Source organism: Leopardus geoffroyi, chromosome A3 (genome assembly GCF_018350155.1).
Source record: "Leopardus geoffroyi isolate Oge1 chromosome A3, O.geoffroyi_Oge1_pat1.0, whole genome shotgun sequence".
Lineage (NCBI taxonomy): Eukaryota > Metazoa > Chordata > Mammalia > Carnivora > Felidae > Leopardus > Leopardus geoffroyi.
Genome location: NC_059336.1, coordinates 90683565 through 90702564, shown reverse-complemented (window position 1 = coordinate 90702564; position 19000 = coordinate 90683565). Strand labels below are relative to the sequence as shown.

Sequence of the window (19000 nt, the reverse complement as noted above, 5' to 3'; positions counted from 1 at the left end):
GAAGCCTCCGATTACGGAGCGCGAGAGAGTCCAAGACGGTCCCGGCGGCTCCCGGGCGAGAAATGACGGCTCCTGGGACAGGGCGGAGTCCCGGCGGCAGCGGGCGTTGGGCTGTGCGGGGAAGTGGGACTCGTTAGGTTCGTTCCGGACTCGGCGTCCCATGGCCCAGGGGTCTCGCTCCGGTGGCTTTCTGCCTCCGCTCGCCACCGTGCCGCCGTTTTGGTCACAACCAGAAGGCGCTGTGGAAGAGCAGTGGGAGAGAAGGCAGGCGGGCGCTCTCGGCGGGGACTTTCGTGGCTGGCCGCGGCTGCCGGTTGCCGGGAGCATTCCCTGCCTGAACCCACGGCCCGGCGGAGCTCGGGGAGCGCAGCCGTGGTGGGCTGCGCCGGCGCCAGCAGACGCAGGAGAGCACCGCGAGGCGGGCGCTGCAGACTGGTGGCAGGAGCCGGCAGCCGGCCGCCCCATTCCTCCCGCGCTGCAGCGTCTTCGGGCCGTGTTGCTGCGGCTGCATCGTGAGCGGGAGCAGCTCCTTCAAGCCCGGGACTGCGCCTGCCACCTACAGACGGCCGTGCGCCTCCTGAGGATCCTGAGTCCCAGCACGACGGCCCTTGGCCCCGGCCCCTTGCCTCAGCTGTGCCGCGACCTGCTGCTGCCTTCCCGTGGGGCTGTCCTGCGAAGCGGCCTACGGGAGACTCCGGAGCCGCTACTCCTGGCGCGTCCCGTTGGACTGGCCGCTCAGCGCCTGGATGCTGCCATCGAGATGCAGCTTCGGGCTCTGGGTCGGGAGCCTGCCAGCCCGGGCTTGTCGTCCCAACTTGCTGACGTGCTCTTGGCACTTCCCGCCTACCACCAGCTGATGGGAAAAGCCTTGAGCCAAATTCCGGGGGCAGCGCGCCCTTTCCCACCCCTCCGTGTGCTCCACCTCCTGACGGGGGAGCGGGGTTGCCAGGTGGCTGGTCAGCTAGATGAGGCGCTCAGGGGGTCGGGCTTGCGGGACCACCTCCGAAGTTGGTGCCAGGAGGAGCGGGAGCTGCTGCCCGGGCTGCTGGGGCTGCTGGGGGGTGTGAGTGATTCAGCCAACAGTGGACTGGGGCTTGGAGGGGCTGGAGCCCTGTGGAGCCAGTACTGGACCCTGCTATGGGCAGCTTGTGCTCAGAGTCTGGACCTAAGTCTAGGACCCTGGAGGGACCACAGGGCAGCCGCACAACAACTGAGTCAGGCACTGGGTCAGGGTGAGTGATGGGTCTGGGTGGGCATTTAGGAAGACTGGGGTCTCTTTCTTCTCCCTAGCCTCCTCACTCCCCTGCCAACCAGACTGCAAAAGCAGGCCCTTTAGAATGAACACCCCCACCCCACCCCTCCTCCCCACCAGTCAGGCAATAGTATCTGGGCTTTCAAGGCAAAGTCTCATCTTCCACTCAAGTCTTGAGGCTTGGTGGAAGTCTCCCCTCTTCCCCCATCACTGAGTGGGCTGTGGTTCTGGAAAAGGGAAGTCTTCTTTTCAGGCTCCAAGTCATTTCTCCCACTAGCATCCCTGCCTCAGGAGTGTGAGAAGGAGCTGGCTTCTTTGTGTCGCAACCTATTTCATCAGTCCCTTATCTGGAATTGGGACCAAGGTGAGAAGGAAGGGGCATTGGGAGAGACACAGCCCCAGATTGCCCCTTCCTTATCAGACCATACCCCTCATCCTCAGGCTTCTGCCAGGCCTTGGGATCTGCTGGTGAAGATCAGAGCAGCCGTCCCCCATCCTCTCATACCACTGAACTTTTGCAACAGCTTTTCCCTCCTCTCTTGGATGCCCTTCAACAACCCAGGTCAGGGCTGCTCCTCTGTCAGCCTCCAGGTGAGACAAAGTACTGGGGATGGAGGAACAGAACAGTTGAAGGTATCCTCTTTATTCTCTCACTCTGTTCTGAAGCCTGCCTCCTCCCAGAGGGGTTCTATGACCCCTCAGATGTTTCATCCTCCTCTCCCCAGATCCTGCACCCCTTGCTTTAGGGCTCTGTACCCTGCAGACCACCTTGCTCTGGTTTTTGGGTAGAACTCAGCAGCATCTGGCAGCATGGGCCCCAGATTCTTTCCTGCTTCTGATCCAGAAGGACTTACCTGTGAGTAGCTGGGGAGTGGGCAGGAGAGGAGCCTGGGCTGGGCTGAAATCTCACTTCCCATTTCTGCCAAAGCCTCTATTGCTTGAGGCGGCAGCTCTGTCTAGACTGGCCTCAGAAGAAAGTTTGTCCCTGGAGGTGGAGCAGCAGCTGGGCCTGGAGATCCAGAAGCTAACTGCACAGATCCAGGTGAGAAGAGCAGGGGCGCTGGCAGTGGCAGTTTAAGAGTCTGTTCTATGCCCAGCTTTGGGGTTTAGGATGATGGTGGTGGTGATGGTGGTGGGACATCCCAGGGACTTGGAATCTCTAGAGTCTCTGCTGAATTTATCTTTTCTTACTCTGTTCATTTTTTGTTCTCTCTTTCTTTACCTTGTTACTATGGAAAACTTCAAACATATACAAAAATAGAGAGAACCCAATAATGGACCCCCATATTCCTACCACTGAGGCTTTAACAGCTATCAACTCCTGGTCAATTCTGTTTCATCTGTATGTCAGGCTCTCATAACAGCCACTAATGATTACTGCCTAGATCCATTATTTCATTAAAGGGTGCAAAGTGGTGATATCCCAAGTCTATCATTTCTTCTTCATTTATTAGTTGAATTATTCCTATAAAGTGAAATTTGCCTTCATTAATTATTTGGTTACTCTGAAGTACACTTGATAGAGAAAAAGCCAGATAAATGATTGAACCTATCCTTCTGTTTACTAGCTTTGATATGATGTTTCTCTTTTCTAAATATATAACATATTTTTTTAATTAAAGTAATACATGTCCATAGTTTAAAAAGTGAAACGGAATAGTGGTGCCTCTCGGTGGCTAAGTTGGTTGGAGCATCTGACTCTTGACTTTGGATCAGGTCATGATCTCAAGAGCATGGAGCCTGCTTGAGATTCTCTCTCTCCCTTTGCTCTTCTCCCCACCTTGCGTGTGTGTGTGCTCTCTCTCTCAAAATTAAAAGAAGTAAAAATTTAAAAAGGTGAAATAGAATATTATTTTAGAAGGGCTTTAATGAAAAAACAATAGCACTTTAACTACCCCCACCCCACCTCTGATTCCTGTTCCACAGTGGTGACCTTCATCTACTCTTGTTTGTCTTCTAGTAGTTTATTTTCTTCTAAACTTATGAATAAAATTATTATACTTCTTTTTAATTTTTCCCCATTTTGCACAGTATCTGTTCCTACTATGGAGGATGTTTCTCCGTCTTTTTGTTTTCTCTCCCTGCCCAAGTTTCTCCTCTGCTCTGAATTATTCTGCCCTGAATAAGGGCGTGGCTACAGAGTTCAGGCTTTGTCCCTCTGCTCCTCTTCTCTCTGCATTCCTTTTATTTATTTATTTTCTAAATGTTTATTTACTCTTGGGAGAGAAAGGGCGACAGAGCATGAGCAGGGGAGGAGCAGAGAAAGAGGGAGACACAGAAGCTGAAGCAAGCTCCACGCTCTGAGCTGTCAGCACAAAGCCCAGTATGGGGCTGGAACTCATGAGCTCTGAGATCATGACTTGAGCTGAAATCAGATGCTTAACTGCCCCTCTGTCTGCATTCCTGTTTGCCCACAGTGCCTTGGTGCTGTGCTTCACTCCCCCCTGCCTCAACGGTTTAGCCCTACTCTACCATCTACACCTGCCTGTTCCACCTCAATTTATTGCTGCCTCCTTCAACTCAACATACCCCACAGCAGGCTCCTCATGAGGAAGTTGGGACAGTGATAGCCATGGGAACTAGCATGTAATTACATGTAATTACAGAAGCTCCATACAGGGTCTATGTCTCGAGCTGGTGGCTAGACAGCCTCAGAGGAGCGGCAGGGGTTACTGGAGGTGGGGGTGGGCAGTACGTAGTTCCTTGGGGAAGTAGTGGGGAGGTGGCCTGACCAAAGCAGAAGCTCCCTTTGTGTGTTCATGTGTGTGCATGTGCGTGCATGTGCGTGCATGCATGCATTCAGGCATATACACACTTGTCCAGAGATGGATGGGGGACTGTGGAAGAGGAAGCAGGTTGGCATCAAATTGTGGAGGGCATTGGACACCAGCCCACAAAATTTGGGCTTTGTTTCATGAATGATGGAGAGCCATGGGAAGAGCAGGAGGGGAACAGTGGAGACGGTGATAGAGTCTGATCCAGCTATACTGGTCAGGTTGGGAGATGAGGAGACATAAAAAAAAAAGGGTCCAGCTCTTGGTGGTAGTGAGAACAGGGACAGTGTGCTTACTGTGTGAACTAACCATTGTGCAAAGGACTCTGCATGCCTTGTTCGTGTGCCTGGTGATTGCACTGTTGGGTGTCTGCTCTGGGCATTCCACTGCATATGGCACTGGGATGGAAAAGAAGAATCAGACATTGTGAGTTTTCTCCCCACCCAGACTGTAATGTCCCAGACAGAAAGACTATTTCATAGTGTGACCTTGTGTTTCCTCGGAGTGTTGGGTACAGAGAGATTCCTAACAAATGGCAGTTGACAATAGGGTAGTTTCCTTGGTATAAATAAGGAATAAGGGGTTTTGGTTTTCAGGAGAAGAGAGCAAGAATTTGGATTTAGGGGGGCGCCTGGGCGGCTTAGTCAGTTAAACATCAGATTCTGTGTCTCCCTGCTTCGGATTCTGTGTCTCCCTCTCTATCTGCCCCTTCCCCACTCACACTCTGTCTCTCGCTCTCAAAAATAAATAAACATTAAAAAAAATTTGGATTTAGGATAGGCTATTGTCAGGATATGTACCAGAAGCCACATGGACTCCACTTCCCCCAATCCAGCCCCCAGGTCCCTTCCTCTCTTCAGGCTTACAAGCATCCAGTTACCTTTTCTTTACAAAGCTGTCACCACATACCCCATTTCTTGGGGTTCCTCTCCAACAGGCTGTAGGGACCTCTCTCTTTTTTTTTTTTTTTTTTTTTTTTAGTTTATTTTCTTTGAGAGAGAGAGAGAGCAAGCGGAGCAGGGGCAGAGAGAGGGAGAGAGAAAATCCCAAGAGAAAATCCCATGCTGTCAGCACGGAGCCTGACTCAGGGCTCAAACTCAAGAACGGTGAGATCATGACCTGAGCTGAAACCAAGAGTCGGATGCTTAACTGACTGAGCTGCCGAGGTGCCCCAAGAACCCCCCTCCCTTTTTTTCTTTTTTTTCTTTTTTTTTTTTTTTTCTGCCCTCTCCCATTACAAAAACATAACCTATCAAAACACAGAAACCAAACCAGCCCATGGGCCTTTTTTGCTTTATGGGTTACAAAAGTAATGGAAGTAGGTGTAAAAAATATTCAGTTTAAGGACATTCCAAAAGGTCCTGAATCTCAGAAAGTTACAGTGCTTGCTCCTGGTCTGCATATAGTTCCTGCCTTCCTTTCATAGATGGTGGAGGATCATACAATTCCCCCTTTCTTTCTTCAGCCTCTGCCTGTCTGTAGATCCGCAGACCCCTCTCTCTAGCATTTGCTTTTAAACATTGGTAGTGGTGAGGGTATCTCCCCCTTTTTTCCTATTAATGTTCCTATAGAGTAAAATTAACCTGGAGGACTTCCAGACTCTGAACCAAGCTGAGAAGAGCAGGGTAATCCTATGGCAATTGTCTATCATCTATTCTGGGTCCAGGCCTTTAGGAAAACCCAATAAAGCTAGGGCATCTTTCCTCAGAATTGCCCAAGCCCATAGAATTATGAATACAATTCTGTTCTGGGGCTTTATGAAAGCCAGGTTAAAAACGTGAGATTCAAAAAAGCATCATAATTTGGCAGTTCTCCAACAGAGAAGCCCCTTTTACTTTCTCCATATCTACACAGCTCCTGCCTGAAGAGTCACTAAGTCTCTTTTTTCAAGAATGTCATAAACAAGCCACACAGGGCTTCGAACTCTACATGCCACGGGGCCGGTACTGGCGGCATCGTCTCTCTCCTGGTAACTCCTCTTCCCAGCATCCCCTTCCAGGGTTCCCAGGGGTAACAGTGTCCTGACTCCTCCAGATCCTGGCTCCACTTCTCTGTCTCCATCCTTGTCCTTGCCTCCCATGTCCCCACAAATCCTAACCATCTTCCCCTAAACGTTCCCTTAGGAGCTCAACAGATCTCCATAGCCTCATATGCTGTCCTTTCTCTTCTCTCATTCCAGAACTGCCCAGCATTCCCAGTGAGTATGCTGGGTTGGTGGTTCGCACTGTACTGGAGCCTGTGCTGCAAGGATTGCAGGGATTGCCGCCCCAAGCCCAGGCCCCTGCCCTTGGCCAAGCACTGACAGCCATCCTGGGTGCCTGGCTTGACCACATCCTCAGGCACGGGATCCGGTTCAGGTGGGGAGAAAAGGAGGCAGTGGCAGAGGGCTGGATGGAACTGGAAAAAGCCAGGGGGTATAGGTGGGGCTGAGCAGTTAGAGAGGCAGTAGAGGCAGGTGGCCACATTGTACCTTGGCCTTCAGCCTGCAGGGGGCGCTGCAGCTCAGACAAGACTTTGGAGTGGTCCGGGAGTTGCTGGAGGAGGAGCAGTGGGGCCTGTCGCCAGAACTTCGCCAGTCTCTGCTCACACTCAACATCTTCCAGAGGCTGGATGGGGCCCTGCTGTGTCTATTCCAGCAGCCCCTGCCCAAGCCTGAAGTCCACAGGAGGCCTCCCTGTTGCTGTGAGTCACTGTTCTCCAACTCCAGGCTCTCCTTGACCTGCCCTTGCTACTTTATGTGCTCCATCCCCCATCCACATCACTAACCTCATATAGTTGTCAAGAGTGGTGGTACCCCTCCTCCTGTCCACTGCCTGTCTTCCATTCCTGCCTTACTAGGTATATGCAATGAGGTCCAGACCATGGAATTGCCCAGCAGCAGCCTCAACAGCTTGGAGAACTTGGAGCCCCCTCTTCGGCCTGGAGCACCCCCAGCCCAGACAGCTCAGCTGCTAAGCACACTATGGGGAGGGGGACCTAGCCCAGAGGCTTACCTGGTGGGAAATCAGCAGGCCTGGCTTGCCCTGAGGCAGCACCAGCGCCCCCGTTGGCACTTGCCTTTTCTTTCATGCCTGGGGACCAGTCCCGAATCCTAAGGAACCTGGGATGCCGAGGCAAAAATTCAGAGCTCCCCATCTCTGGCTGGAAAAGCTCAGCCATTTAGAAGTGCATGTTAAAGAAGCCTACATTGGGAGCCTGAAAGAAAGGATACCTGAGAACCACAAGCTACAAAGAACCTGGACTTAGAAGCTAAGAATCTAAGATCACTCCAGTGCCTGGAGTCCAGAGTAAAGGGCCAAACCACCACAGCTTGGAACCTGGAGGTCAGCATCCTTGGGAGGCTCAGGCCTAGTTCCCCAACAGTGAAGACATCTCAGGGCTAGGCCCTAGAAGAAGGGCTATGGAGTTGGGTCCCTGGGGAAAGGGAAAGAGAAAAAGTGATAGAAAGCAGAAAGCCTAGATGCCACTTCCTCTTAAGTCCCAGGAGCCAGGCTAAACACACAATTCATCAGGAACCACAGAGGTGGAATAGGCATTTCTACATTTGGATCAGTCCCAAGGGTTGTATTACCCTATACTCCCTGTCTTACTATTCAAAAAAAAAATTTTTTTTAATGTTTAATGTTAAAATTTTTTTTAATGAGAGCTACCTATGAAAACAAGCAGGGGTGGGGCAGAAAGAGAGGGAGACACAGAATCCGAAGCAGGCTCCAGGCTCCGAGCTGTCAGCACGGGGCCTGACATGGGGCTCGAACTCACGAACTGTGAGATCATGACCCGAGCCAAAGTCAGACGTGCTGACCCACCCAGGGGCCCCTTCTATTTTAAGTCACTGAATATTAGGCTAAAGGTCCTTCACGTTTAAACTTTGTTTACTCAGAGTTCAATGTGTTTGATCTTCAGTTACTTGAGGAGGCTTTACCTCCCTGGTAGCTGTATAATCCCTGCCATGGCAGTGTCCTCACTGAAGGGACCAGCACTTGACATGGTGTTAACCTAGATTTGGCACAGCAACATACGGAAAGGGAAAGACCGCAAAAGACGGACTAGTTATCGCAGCCAAGTGCAAGGCTTTTGCATTATTTATTGTTTTCGCCGTGGTACAAGAGGACTATCAATGATCGGTATTTACTGACCGCTTACTTTGGGGCCCTCCATACCCTGTATCGAAACCACCTCCCCGCTGGCCTTCCTCCTCTCGGGGTGGGGAGCCCAGGGCCCCAAGCACCCGGAACGCTAGCTCGGCTACTGGAGAATCAGAGACCCGCACCCTGAAGAAGCCGGGGGCAGGGAGGGGAGAGCGGCGGTAACGGACACTTCCGCCCGCACGAGGCCTTCCGGTGCGGAGGTCACCATGGCGGCGTCCTTGGCTCGGCTCGGGCTCCGGTCTGTGAAGCAGGTTCGGGTTCAATTCTGCCCCTTCGAGAAGAATGTGGAGTCGACAAGGTACTAGGAAGTGGGGACGGGAAGGGGCGCGCCTTCCTCCCGCTGGGGGTCTAGGGGGTCTAGCCCTCTCAGCCAGACGCTCAAGCTGTTTTCCCACCGCAGGACCTTCCTCCAGGCGGTGAGCAGCGAGAAGGTCCGTTCCACCAATCTCAACTGCTCGGTGATTGTGGACGTGAGGCACGACGGCTCCGAGCCCTGCGTGGACGTGCTGTTCGGTGGGCTGGGGTGGGGAGGCGGGCGGAAGGGGCGCCAGGCAGCCCGCGCGTCCTCAGTCCGGGGCTCGCCGCCCTCGCCGTGCCTGACTCGTTTGTTTCTTCCCCAGGAGACGGGCATCGCCTGATTATGCGCGGTACCCACCTCACCGCCCAGGAAATGCTCACAGCCTTCGCCTCCCACATCCAGACTAGGGCTGCGGCGGGGAGCGGGGACAAGCCAGGCGCTGGTACCGGGCGCTGACAGTGCAGAAGAGATCAACAAACAGATTTTAGCTTGGGATTATTAGGACACTTAGATAAGAGTTTGAGAGACTTCGTCACTCGAATCACCATCTGGAGGGCCATGGAGCGCCAAAAAGAAAAAAAGAGCGAGCCCTGTGACTACTGATCCAACCAACGTTTCTGAAACGAGACATGATTGGAAAGGGATCTGCACAAACTTGAATTTATTTCATTTTCTTACCATCACTCCCTGCTTAACCCTTTTGAATATGGCTTTTCCCACCACTCACTCAAGGTACCTCTTGCTCTTATTAGCCAAATCCAGTGCTGTTTTTCTCGGTCCTCATAGTTCCATCTCAGTAGCATCTGCCACTTTTAATTCACTCCCTTGTGGAAGTTCTCTTCCTCATGGGTTTTTTTTTTTCCTTTTAACCATAAAATTGTACTCTCATCCTTCATTTTCTTCTGTATGTCTGAGCATTTCATCGTGTCATAACTTGAACTCTGGGGTTAAATCCTACATTTCTGTTTGGCTCTAATCTCAACGACTGTGCTATGGTCAGGTTACCTACTACCGATTTCCTCCAAACCCCACCAAACTCTGTGTCCAAAATAGAATTGATAATCTTACATATACATATACTTGCCTCTCCCCCTGACTTCTCCATTCCTTCATCTGCTTCATCATCTCAGCCATCTGGGCTGGAAACCGCAGCATTATCTCTGCTTCTGCCCTCTCTCTTTCCCTGCATATCCAGTTAGTAAATTCAAAATATTCTTTTTTAAACAAAAGCTTCTGAAATGTTTTCTCCGTTCCCATTCACTTTCCTGTATCATTGTATTCTCCCACCCAATCTCCTTTTTTTCTGACCGTTTTTGCTGCTGCTTACTTTTATCTTTCAAAGCACATCACTGTTTTTATGTCTCACTACTTGTTTCACACTGTGCCCAATGCGTTTTTCATACTGGGTTACCAATCATTAGTATGGATCATGAAATCGATTTAGAAGGTTAAATCAGCCTTTCAAAAACAAAGTAAAATAGAATAAAAAGTATCAGAGTGCATGGCATGGAGAATGGGAAGTACTCTTTTAAGAAATTTAAGTTTTCAGCATAATCATGAATATATATATATAAAACATGAAGTATGTTTATGTGTGCGTATCTGCAGGTACTTGGTTGCAGGATAGAATTGTTTCTTATCACGGGTTGTAGGAAAAGATGGTTGATGGCTACTGGTTTAGAGAACTTCAGAATTCTTAGACAATCAAGGATCTCTAGACACTGGCTGCTGTGTACTTTGCCAAATACATTTTCCATGACTTTGCTATAGCATTACTACACTGCTTCTCTGCTTGAAAGGGTGCTATCTTCAAGGGCTGTTTTTTTCCCCTCCCCCTTTAAAAAAGAAACTACCAAAAACCAAACCAAAAACCTACCAGGAGGCAGTACGGTGTAGTAAAGAGCCAGAATTCCTAAGGTTGAAATCTTAGCTTTGCCCCTAAGTAGTTCTGTGACTGTGGAAAAATTACTTAGTCTCTCAGTGCCTGTTTCCTCATTAGTAAAATTGGGATAGTAGTACCTATCTTCTAGGACTGTTGAGAGGATTAAATGAGTTGCTATTGTAAGTGCCTAAAACATTACCCAGAGCATATGTGTTATCTAAGAGGCCTTATGCTATAGCCAAAAGGATACTGACAGCCTAGATTTGAGTTCCCCAGCTCAGTGGCTAGCTGGCTCTTCTGTCTGGCCAGACTTTACCTCTCTCCTCATCTGTAAAAATGGGCATGGTTCAGACATTGTTGTAAACATAGATTGAATGCTGGCACTGTGAACTTGAGGTTGGGGCTGTTTTTTCTGTGTCCCCAGCACTTTGCATAGTGCCTGATACATAGTGTGCAATTAACATTTGTCGAGTTTACAAATATTTACCATCTACCGTGTGCAATTAGTACTGTAACTGTGATTAGTACTGGGATACAAAGATGAATAATGAAACCCAGGTATGTAGTAAGTGCTACAGTAGACATGTGAATTAGATGCAATGGTAGCAAGGAAGAGAAAGACATGAGTGACCATTAGGTTTGGTCAGAAGGTGATTGTTGAAAGAGCAAAAAGTCTACCAGTGGAGGGTAGGGCCAGATACCATATTATAGCAAAATTGAAAGCGGATATATGTAGCATAAAGTACTAGCTTTATATAATGAGTTTGCATGGGAGGTGTGATAGTAGCTAGAGTAGCATAATGATGTCAAGTAGGGTGTTTTAAAGGATGATAGGGATTTGTACTTTATGAAAATACCTTTTAAAAAGTTTTTTTAGTGTTTGAGAGAGAGACAGTGTGAGCAGGGGAGGGTCGGAGAGAGACAGAGACATAGAATCGGAAGCAGGCTCCAAGCTCTGAGCTGTCAGCACAGAGCATGATGCAGGGCTCAAACCCAGGAACCCTGAGATCATGACCTGAGCAGATGTCAGGAGCTTAACTGACTGAGCTACCCAGGTGCCCCTATGAAAACACCTTTTATGCTAAGGTGCAAATGTTGCCTCCTTCCTACAGCCTTTCCTGACCTGAATATAAGCCATCCTAAGCTGCTTCACTTCCTGGTTTGTAGAAAAGTGGGGGAAATGCATTCTCGAAGTGCATGCACCACCATTCTGGTCCTATTAGGGTTCATCTAGATAAGGAATCCTGGACTGAGTGGATATCTGATTTGTCTAAAGTTACAGGTCGCTTGAAGACTGCTGGAACAGGGCCCCTGGATGCCTCAGTTGGATAAGTGTCCCACTTCGGCTCTGATCACGATCTCACAGTTCTGGAGTTCAAGCCCCATATCCAGCTCTGTGCTGACAGCTCAGAGCCTGGCACCTGCTTCTGATTCTGTGTCTCCCTCTCTCTCTGCCCCTTTGTCTCTCATGCTCTCTCTCTCTCTCTCTCTCTCTCTCAAAAGTAAACAAACATTAAAAAAAAAAAAAAAAAGATGTCACGCTTCCTTTTGGGTCCACTCCAGCACACTCCACTTAAGTTGGAAAGAAGGCATGAGCGTGGGCAAAACGATCCAGTCTGTTTTAGATACCCTTCGGCTCTACGCTAGCCACTTCCTGGCTCTGTGGCCGGGGCCAAGTTACTTGAATTCTCTAGGCCACAGTTTTCAGCCACCTACCTGGGGCGGGTTAGGGGGCGGTTAAATGTCAACCACTCGGGATGGCGTCTCAGGTTGTTAATATATAGTCATTTGAAAAACAAAACAAAAAAAGCCAACGTGAGATTACTTGTATCTACTAGCCTGTGAAATCCGCAAGGACGCCAAAGAAACGTTAACCCAGGGTACAGCTAGCCCTAAACCACGCGGGTGACGGCGGTTCCGGACTTTGAGACTTAATCTGACGTGGCGGGGCGGGACTTCCGGCGGGAGACGGAAACGGAGCGAGAGGCGCGGACCGGCAGGCGCGGGTGACAGGTCTGTGGTCTCCGGGCGCAGCGCGGAAGCCGGGGAAGCAAGGCAGGACCTGGGCTCCATTGCCGCCTCTCCGAGCACTGTGACGCCGACGTCCGTGCCAGGATGGCTCGGGGCGAGCGGCGGCGCCGTGGAACCCCGGCAGAAGGAGCGCGGATAGCTGAAAGGGTGGTTCGGGGCGGCCCCGCACGACGGGGCGGCGCGGCCCGTGGCGCTGTCGGGAGAGCGGCTCTGGGCGTTGTGGTCCTGTCTCTGGCCCTGGGCCTGTCAGGATTCTGGCTGCTGGCGTGGCACCGTGTGCGGCGGGCGGTCACACTGCACTCCGCGCCCTCGGCACTGCCTCCCGACTCTTCCAGCCCCGCCGTGGCCCCGGACCTCTTCTGGGGCACCTACCGCCCTCACGTCTACTTCGGCATGAAGACTCGCAGTCCGAAGCCGCTCCTCACCGGTAACTGGGCCTCGGGGCGGGAGGGCAGGCAGGCGGACTCTTAATCTGGGCGCCCCAGCTTCACGCCAGAATAACAGTGGGGAGGGATGGTTCAGAAAAGTTATGAGGATGAATGATCGTGAAGTTCTCGGAGACCCAGAGGGACAGGTCCCCTGCTCTCTCTTTGACTTACGTGGCCATTCTACCCCCAGGACTGATGTGGGCGCAGCAAGGCGCCACCGCAGGGACCCCTAAGCTCAGGCACACGTGTGAGCAGGGGGACGGCGTGGGTCCCTATGGCTGGGAGTTCCACGACGGTCTCTCCTTCGGGCGGCAACACATCCAGGATGGGGCCCTAAGACTCACGACTGAGTTCGTCAAGAGGCCTGGGGGTCAGCACGGAGGGGACTGGAGCTGGAGAGTGACTGTAGAGCCTCAGGTCAGGGCCTCAGGACACCCTTCCCCCAGCCCAGACTCCCTCCACCCTTTCTTTGCTGCCAGCAAACTCAGTATGTTGTGAAGGTTAACAGCAGGGGCTCTGAATCTGGCTGCCTGCCTTAAACACTTGCCTGTATAGACCATCTCTATTTACTATCCATAATCTGTGGTTTCTGTGTCTGCAAAATGGAGATACAAATAGCACTTTACTCATAGGATTGTAGGAATAAAAGAAAATGAGGTGTAGAGTTCTTAGCATAGTACGCAACACAAAAACACTGTTTCCCAGAGAACCCTGTGCAAATCTCTATACCTCATCTCACTAGGTACTTACGCTCATTGACCCTCAACGCTGCAGATATATGTTTACCATGTTGCTCCTGCATGGCGTCCCTTTGAGTAAGGCTGGATTTTCAGGAGAGACTACTAATCTAATGCTATGTTTTTCTGTCCTCCTTGGTCACACAGGCCTCGGATACCTCTGCCCTGCCTTTGGTGTCCCTGTTCTTCTATGTGGTGACAGATGGCAAGGAAGTCCTAGTACCAGAGGTTGGGGCCAAAGGGCAGTTGAAGTTCATCAGTGGACACTCCAGTGAACTTGGTGACTTCCGCTTTACACTTATGCCACCAACCCATCCAGGGGATACTGCCCCCAAGTATAGCAGGTAACAGGGAAGAGAGTGTGGGGTGATGGTAGGGATGGTATGGATGCTGACTTAGCCTGATATCTATCTCCCCCACTCTACCTTCTTTCCACCAGTTAGTTCCCTTCTCACCAGGCTCCAAGTCCCCTGCATTGCCAAGACCCTCCCATCTTGACTCTCCTGATCACCTCTTGTTTCTCTTTATAATCCCCACCATTTTCTCCTGAGTAATATTTCCAATTTATCTTCTTCCCTTCAAGCTACAATGTCTTCTGGTCCTCCAACCCAGGACTTCCCTTGCTAACAGAGATGGTGAAGAGTCGCCTAAGAAGCTGGTTTCAGCATCGGCCCCCAGGGGCTTCCCCTGAACGCTACCTCGGCTTGCCAGGATCTCTGAAGTGGGAGGACAGAGGCCCAAGCGGGCAAGGACAGGGACAAGGGCAATTCTTGATACAACAGGTGACACTGAAAGTCCCCTTTTCTGTGGAGTTGGTGTTTGAATCGGGCAGTGCCCGGGCAGGAGAAAGACAAGCCCTGGCACAGTTGGCAGGCAGCCTGCTCACCCAGGCCCTGGAGAGCCATGCTGAAGCCTTTAGAGAGCGCTTTGAGAAGACCTTTCAGCTGAAGAAGAAGGGGCTGAGCTCTGAGGAGCAGGTTTTGGGTCAGGCTGCCCTCAGTGGCCTCCTTGGTGGAATTGGCTACTTCTATGGACAGGGTCTGGTGTTGGCAGACATGGGGGTTGAGGGGTCTGAGCAGAAGGTGGACCCAGCTCTCTTTCCACCTGTCCCTCTTTTCACAGCAGTGCCTTCCCGATCATTCTTCCCACGAGGCTTCCTCTGGGATGAGGGCTTTCACCAGCTGGTGGTACAGCGGTGGGATCCCCGCCTTACCCGGGAAGCCCTAGGCCACTGGTTGGGGCTGCTCAATGCTGATGGCTGGATTGGACGAGAGCAGGTACTGGGAGATGAGGCCCGAGCCCGGGTGCCCCCAGAATTCCTGGTGCAACGGGCAGCCCATGCCAACCCCCCAACCCTGCTTTTGCCTGTAGCCCACATGCTAGAGGGTGGTGACCCAGCTGACTTTGCCTTCCTCCGCAGGGCCTTCCCCCGTCTGCATGCCTGGTTCTCCTGGCTCTACAAGAGCCAGGCAGGGCCAGTGCCACTATCTTACCGCTGGCGGGGCCGGGACCCTGCTTTGCCAACCCTGTTGAACCCTAAGACACTGCCTTCAGGGCTGGATGACTATCCCCGAGCTTCACACCCCTCAGCCAGTGAGCGACACCTTGACCTGCGGTGCTGGGTGGCACTGGGTGCCCGTGTGCTGGTGCGGCTGGCAGAACAGCTGGGAGAGGCTGAGGCGGCTGCAGAGCTGGGCCCACTGGCTGCCTCACTGGAGGCAGAGGAGAGCCTGGATGAGCTGCACTGGGCCCCAGAGCTAGGAGTCTTTGCAGACTTTGGAAACCACACAAAAGCAGTGCAGCTGAAGCCTCGGCCCCCCCAGGGGCTGGTGCGGGTAGTGGGCCGGCCCCACCCTCGCTTACAGTATGTGGATGCCTTGGGCTACGTCAGTCTTTTTCCCATGCTGCTGCGGCTGCTGGACCCCAACTCATCCCGCCTTGGGCCCCTGCTGGATGTTCTAGCTGACAGCCGCCATCTCTGGAGCCCCTTTGGTTTGCGCTCCCTCGCAGCCTCCAGCCCCTTTTATGGCCAGCGCAATTCAGAGCATGATCCTCCCTACTGGCGGGGTGCTGTGTGGCTCAATGTTAACTACCTAGCCTTAGGGGCTCTCTACCACTATGGTCATCTGGAGGGTCCCCACCGGGCCCGGGCTGCCAAGCTCCACAGTGAGCTCCGTGCTAATGTGGTAGGCAATGTGTGGCGGCAGTACCAGGCCACAGGTTTCCTTTGGGAGCAGTATAGTGACCGGGATGGGAGGGGTATGGGCTGCCGCCCTTTCCAAGGCTGGACCAGCCTTGTCCTACTGGCCATGGCTGAAGACTACTGAAGGGGGAGGGTGAGAGGGGAGCCAGGCCCCCACTCTGGACTAAAGGGACCAGGTCCCTAGCTTCTGCCCCCAGCCCTCAGATACTAGCGCTTCAAACTTTCCTCAGCTCATCTCAGGTGTCTCTTTACTGTCATCCCACATAGCCCCGGGGTGAATGTGAATTCAGAGTCTATTTTTCTAAATAAATTGGAAAACGATGCCAAACTCCATTGCTTTTGCCAATTTTGCCTCACCAAGAAGTCTTAGCTCAGTCCAGACCTTAGAGCTGCCTGCTTTTCTTCAGAGGAGGTTGGGAAACATGGCTATTACCTGTCCCCTCAAATCCAGTCAGGTCAAGTGCGATGCAGAAGTTCAGCACCAGTCCACCCAAATTCACAAGCAGCTGGTTCACATCTCTTTAATGAGATCAAAGGCTTCTGTGTATGTTTTAGGGGGTAGAGCTAGCACAGTCCCCCAAACACAGCCACTCTCCTCAGGATTCCACCCCTTTCAGGCAGATTCGAGGAGGCAGGGAAAGGCCAAGGAGAACTCAGAGGAGTTGGGGCCAGGGCTGTTTCTGGTGGGCAAGTAATCCACCCACCCTCCCAAAACTGATTATGGGATGTCCCCTTCACTAGAAGCTAGCCCCACAGGAGAGACCTGGGGCACAGGATCAAGGGGCAGCACACAAGGGTCCTCCAAATCTGGTGGAGTGGCACTAGCCCTAGCTTCCTTGATTGGCTCGCCCTCACTGGAGTCAGGACAAGGGCAGAGCTCAATACCTGAGTCACCAGTCAGGCGGCGATAACGGCAGGATGGGGGTGTGGGGGCGGGGCTCACCCCTGCCCCAGGCTCATCCTCTTGATGAGGGGGGGCACTCTGGTGGGAGGAAACACCTTCCACATTTGTTCCCTCGCAGTGGGTAGGGCAGCTAGAAGCAGAGGAGCAGCAGGTACGTTCACTGGAAGCAGTCAAGGGGCAGCCTGAGGCTGCAGTGTAAGGAGGCGGTGGTGTGCCAGGGCGGTGAACCACATCCTCGTAGGCAGGGGGTTTGAAGGCGCTGAGAAGGCCTGCAGAAAAGAATGGTATGGTCGGTGGGGCAACCAGCAGTGGGGTAGTAGTAGTATCTTTGCTATTGGGTAAAGTGTGCTTTGAAATGTCTGAAAAGGGAATGTGGGGATGATTCAGGGTTCTGGGTTGGGAGGGGCCGCTGGTAGTGAGCCCAGAGCCTCAAGCCACTCACGAAGGTCAAGCAGTGAACCGGAAGGGACAGGGCCAGCCCCATGGCATGCCCCATGGTAGGCCAACAAGTTGATCTCACGCTGCCGCTGCTGTTGCTGCAGCCGGAGTTTAGCTCGTCGATGACGGAAGGCGCAACAGCAGCTAAAGAGGATGAGGACAGTCCAGAGCAGCCAGAACCCTGCAAGGGGTGAGGGAGGGTCTTAGATACCTCCCACGCAGAGAAAGGTCCATGAAGACTGGAATTTTGAGGCCCAAGGGCAGGTGGGCAGAAGGACCCGAGAATAGCCCCCTTGGAGACTCACACCAGAGCTCATAGTAGTAGGTGCAGCAGCCTGTCTCCCCGCAGCAGTGACCACTCTCACAGAGGTAGGGCTGGTTGTTCACTCCTGGGCACAGCTCTCGAAGCTGGGAGCAAGGAGGCACTTAGAACCAAGGGAGATTCCAGCCCCAGGCACTGTCCACCCCCACCCCGCTGCATGCACGGACACAGTCCCACCCTGTGAACCAAGCTGAGCTCAGAGACCTATGGGGAGGGGAAGAGTGATGGAGAGAGGAGTGTTCAAATGTCAGAAGGGCTGTCGACGTGAAGGCCCGTGAAGGCCCGTGAAGGCATTTGGAATAGCAAGTATCTGTCTAGAGAACTAAATGCACAGTGTGGACATACAAAGAGGCAGATTTCAGTTCTGCGTATAGGAGACCTCTCACACTCAGGCTGGCTCCCCAGGGTGTTTTCTGTTAACAGAGTGTCTGGGCAGAAGCCAGAGGGCAGTCTGAGCCATCTCAAAGTCTCAGACAATAGGTAAGGGGTTTAAGGTAATTTCCAATGTTAAGATGCTTTCATTATCCTCCCGGGGCCTGCCTCCCCACCCCCAAGCTGGGTCTTTCCACCCTTGGGTCTCAGGCTTCCTAGGGTATAGGAAGGGCCATATGAGACCCAGAGCAATGCTCCCAACCAGATGGGACTGCTGTGGATGATAAACGATGGCATCCAGGGCGTGAGTCTGGGTTCCAGCTCTTCTCCAAATTGCTCCCTCAAGAGAAGATGCTGCCCGACTCTGTTGTGACAACAGGCACACAGAAAAACATCACAAATAACTGTTGCAAGACAGAGGGAGCTTCCCTGGGCCTCATTATGCCTCTGGTCACTGGAGAGCCACTGCAAGCTTCCACTGCAGCCATGGGATGGGGTCTAAGAAGCTGCAGGCAAAGTCAACTGCATCTACGTTACAAAGTTTAGACAAAGAGTAGAAGGGACATGTTTAGGAACTTCACAGTACCTTTGGCTACGTGAGTTCCTCCCCAACCCCGCAAAAGGAAGGGACAAGGAAAGGGAAAAGAGAAATAAATGGCTGTCGTGATAGGCTTTTGGAACAGTTGGGATACCTGCTGTTGCGGCACCCGAAGTGCCCCCCAGGCTTCCTCGCTGCCGTTCCCGCTGCTGGCCTGAGCCATGCCTCCACCTACAGCCCCCTGTAGACCACAGCCTCCTCTATTGCCAGGCGCCCCGCCCCTGCCACCTCTGCCATGGTCCCTGCCCGGCCCATCTTCTGTGCCGCCACCATCACTCCGCGGCCGGAGCTTCCATCCGGGGAGAGCGCTGCCAACTAGGACCCAGATTGCTCGGTCCTACCAATCAGCAACGCCCGCCGGCGGAAGGGCCAATAGCAACGGACCAGAGGTTTCTCCCAGTGACCAATCTACAGCAGTGCCTCTGCCACTCTCCCAGACAACAAGAGCTTTCACAGACAAAGAGTGGGGTTAGGTTCGACCCACGGCCCTGACTGACAGCGACAATAGCCAATATGGACAACAGAACGGGCTCTGCGTTATCAACCAATGAACGGCCGCCCAGAAAAGCAAAGTTTCTGCTGATTGGCTTGAGCGCTATTTTCGGGATGACGC

At 52.5% G+C, this 19000-nt stretch overlaps 4 protein-coding genes across 11 annotated transcripts; 3 read left to right on the top strand and 1 right to left on the bottom strand.

Moving 5' to 3' along the window:
• The first annotated feature begins 160 nt into the window (after positions 1–160).
• Positions 161–7728, top strand: CCDC142 (coiled-coil domain containing 142). 7 transcript variants are annotated; one of them, XM_045446554.1, is made up of 9 exons: positions 161–1232; positions 1530–1616; positions 1694–1843; positions 1978–2108; positions 2181–2294; positions 5881–5995; positions 6206–6383; positions 6516–6708; positions 6865–7728. In XM_045446554.1, the coding sequence occupies exons 1-9, from the start codon at positions 161–163 to the stop codon at positions 6979–6981; spliced, it is 2157 nt and encodes a 718-aa protein (XP_045302510.1). In that variant the 3' UTR covers positions 6982–7728. The 7 variants fall into 7 exon arrangements, with proteins under 7 accessions (XP_045302510.1, XP_045302507.1, XP_045302506.1 ...); XM_045446551.1 differs by having other exon boundaries at positions 6509–6708; XM_045446550.1 differs by having other exon boundaries at positions 1694–1885; positions 6509–6708.
• Positions 7729–7772: 44 nt separating this feature from the next.
• Positions 7773–10247, top strand: MRPL53 (mitochondrial ribosomal protein L53). Its single transcript, XM_045446585.1, has 3 exons — positions 7773–8472; positions 8575–8687; positions 8795–10247. The coding sequence occupies exons 1-3, from the start codon at positions 8381–8383 to the stop codon at positions 8926–8928; spliced, it is 339 nt and encodes a 112-aa protein (XP_045302541.1). The 5' UTR covers positions 7773–8380; the 3' UTR covers positions 8929–10247.
• Positions 9091–16086, top strand: MOGS (mannosyl-oligosaccharide glucosidase). Its single transcript, XM_045446546.1, has 5 exons — positions 9091–9204; positions 12193–12812; positions 13004–13230; positions 13698–13894; positions 14134–16086. Exons 2-5 carry the CDS (start codon positions 12470–12472, stop codon positions 15875–15877), a joined length of 2511 nt encoding a protein of 836 aa, XP_045302502.1. The 5' UTR covers positions 9091–9204; positions 12193–12469; the 3' UTR covers positions 15878–16086.
• Positions 16087–16258: 172 nt separating this feature from the next.
• On the bottom strand, positions 16259–18827 carry WBP1 (WW domain binding protein 1). Of its 2 annotated transcripts, XM_045446582.1 has the most exons (5): positions 18482–18760; positions 18052–18153; positions 17401–17503; positions 17100–17276; positions 16259–16926 (listed from the first exon to the last, which is right to left on the bottom strand). In XM_045446582.1, the coding sequence occupies exons 1-5, from the start codon at positions 18548–18550 to the stop codon at positions 16472–16474; spliced, it is 906 nt and encodes a 301-aa protein (XP_045302538.1). In that variant the 5' UTR covers positions 18551–18760; the 3' UTR covers positions 16259–16471. The 2 variants fall into 2 exon arrangements, with proteins under 2 accessions (XP_045302538.1, XP_045302540.1); XM_045446584.1 differs by lacking the exon at positions 18052–18153 and having other exon boundaries at positions 18482–18827.
• Between the last annotated feature and the right edge of the window lie 173 nt (positions 18828–19000).